Below are 1,470 nucleotides of genomic sequence, written 5' to 3'. Positions count from 1 at the left end.
TACACACACACACTCACACACACTCACACACACACACACACGCACTCACACACATCTACACACACACATACACACACACGCACACACACGCACTCACACACACACCTACACACACGTACCTACCTAAAACAATGATATTGATGTCACATGTAGACATGGCTTGACCTTCAGCGAGCACGTGACAAGTATAAAGACCTTGCTGATTGGCTGAGATCGAGATCTCGGGCAAAATCACAATAGAAAGATTGTAGCCTGGCAACAGCACGCCATCTTTGAACCAGCTGAAGATCAAGGTCGAGTTTGTTATGCTGCCATCATAACACTCGCAGGTCAAGGTTACGTTCAAACCAGAGGTGAAGGTCACAGAGGTCTGGTTGTTCGATGGACTTAAAAAGACTGCAGGAAGTTCTGTGAAAATGTGTGAAAAGGTGACCTTTAAATCAGTTCATTAAGACATCGATATTTTCAGTTCGTCGTGTTTTGTTTTGTTTGTATTTTTTCATAATCCAAAAAGAGACATTGAACTTGAAAAATAACTGAGTGAGAAAGGGAATGAGTGGAGGAAGGAGCCTAGTATATATTAGGAAATAAGTGAATGAACGAATAAGTGAACGAGTGAATCAATATCTAGTGAGTGAGTGAGTGAGTGAGTGAGTGAGTGAGTGAGTGAGTGAGTGAGTGAGTGAGTGAATGAGTGAGTGAGTGAGGGAGGCAGTCTTTCAGTTGACCGTCAGTGATTTGATCAATCTGTTAGCCAGCCCGTCATCTCGTCAGTCAGTGTGCGAGGAAGTTAGTGAGGAATAAAGCAAGACGATAGGCCACGCGTTTTGTACGAAGAAAGAGGTTGAAGAATGACTGTGGCGGAGACAGTTCAGAAGGACAATAGGCTAAAAAAAAAACATTTTAAACAAAAACAAAACAGCAACAAAAAAGCACCAATTTATATCGTATATCTCAGTCTTGCTGTTGGGATTTTGTACCTCCTTCAGTCTGGGTTGAAGCCAGCTTTCTTAATAATCTAAATTGTATCAATGAAAGCGCAAAAACATCTAGCTCTTTAAAAATGTAGACTTTTCGTTTCAGACAGGGATTTACAGCATTTGCAACACAAATTAGAGCATATAAGTGTCAAAGATTAGATCTAGAGATAGAGAGTTACATACGCCGAAAAGATGGACAAAAAATAAGAACAATAGACGTATGGTAGGAAAGAAAGAGCAAAGCACAACAGAGTACCCGCCAACCACCCACATTATGTAGAACTAACGAATAAAGTAATAATGACAGACAGCATAAAAAGATTAATCTATGAATAATACTGAGTGTGTATCCAGCTTCTAGCTTAATATTAGTATTGTTTATATTATTGTTCATTTATATTATGCATGTGACTGTAAGCATGTTTGTAAGTGCAAGTATACTGCGTGTGTGTGCATGTTTGTGTGAGAGTGTGTGTGTGTGTGTGTGTGT

The 1,470-nt window shown here is 39.8% G+C and overlaps 1 protein-coding gene across 1 annotated transcript in view; it reads right to left on the bottom strand.

Moving 5' to 3' along the window:
• Positions 1 to 612, bottom strand: part of LOC118478752 (basement membrane-specific heparan sulfate proteoglycan core protein-like) — a 6,791-nt gene extending 6,179 nt beyond the window's left edge. Inside the window, exon 1 of the mRNA XM_035972915.1 lies at positions 124 to 612. Coding sequence (XP_035828808.1) covers positions 124 to 157 — 34 coding nt within the window. The 5' untranslated portion in view covers positions 158 to 612. The remainder of the gene's footprint in view (positions 1 to 123) is intronic.
• Positions 613 to 1,470: the final 858 nt, after the last annotated feature.

The sequence above is a fragment of the Aplysia californica genome, unplaced genomic scaffold, assembly GCF_000002075.1.
Source record: "Aplysia californica isolate F4 #8 unplaced genomic scaffold, AplCal3.0 scaffold00903, whole genome shotgun sequence".
In the NCBI taxonomy this organism is placed as follows: domain Eukaryota; kingdom Metazoa; phylum Mollusca; class Gastropoda; order Aplysiida; family Aplysiidae; genus Aplysia; species Aplysia californica.
The sequence above is the reverse complement of the archived record's forward strand: the minus strand, read 5'-3'. Positions and strand labels throughout refer to the sequence as shown.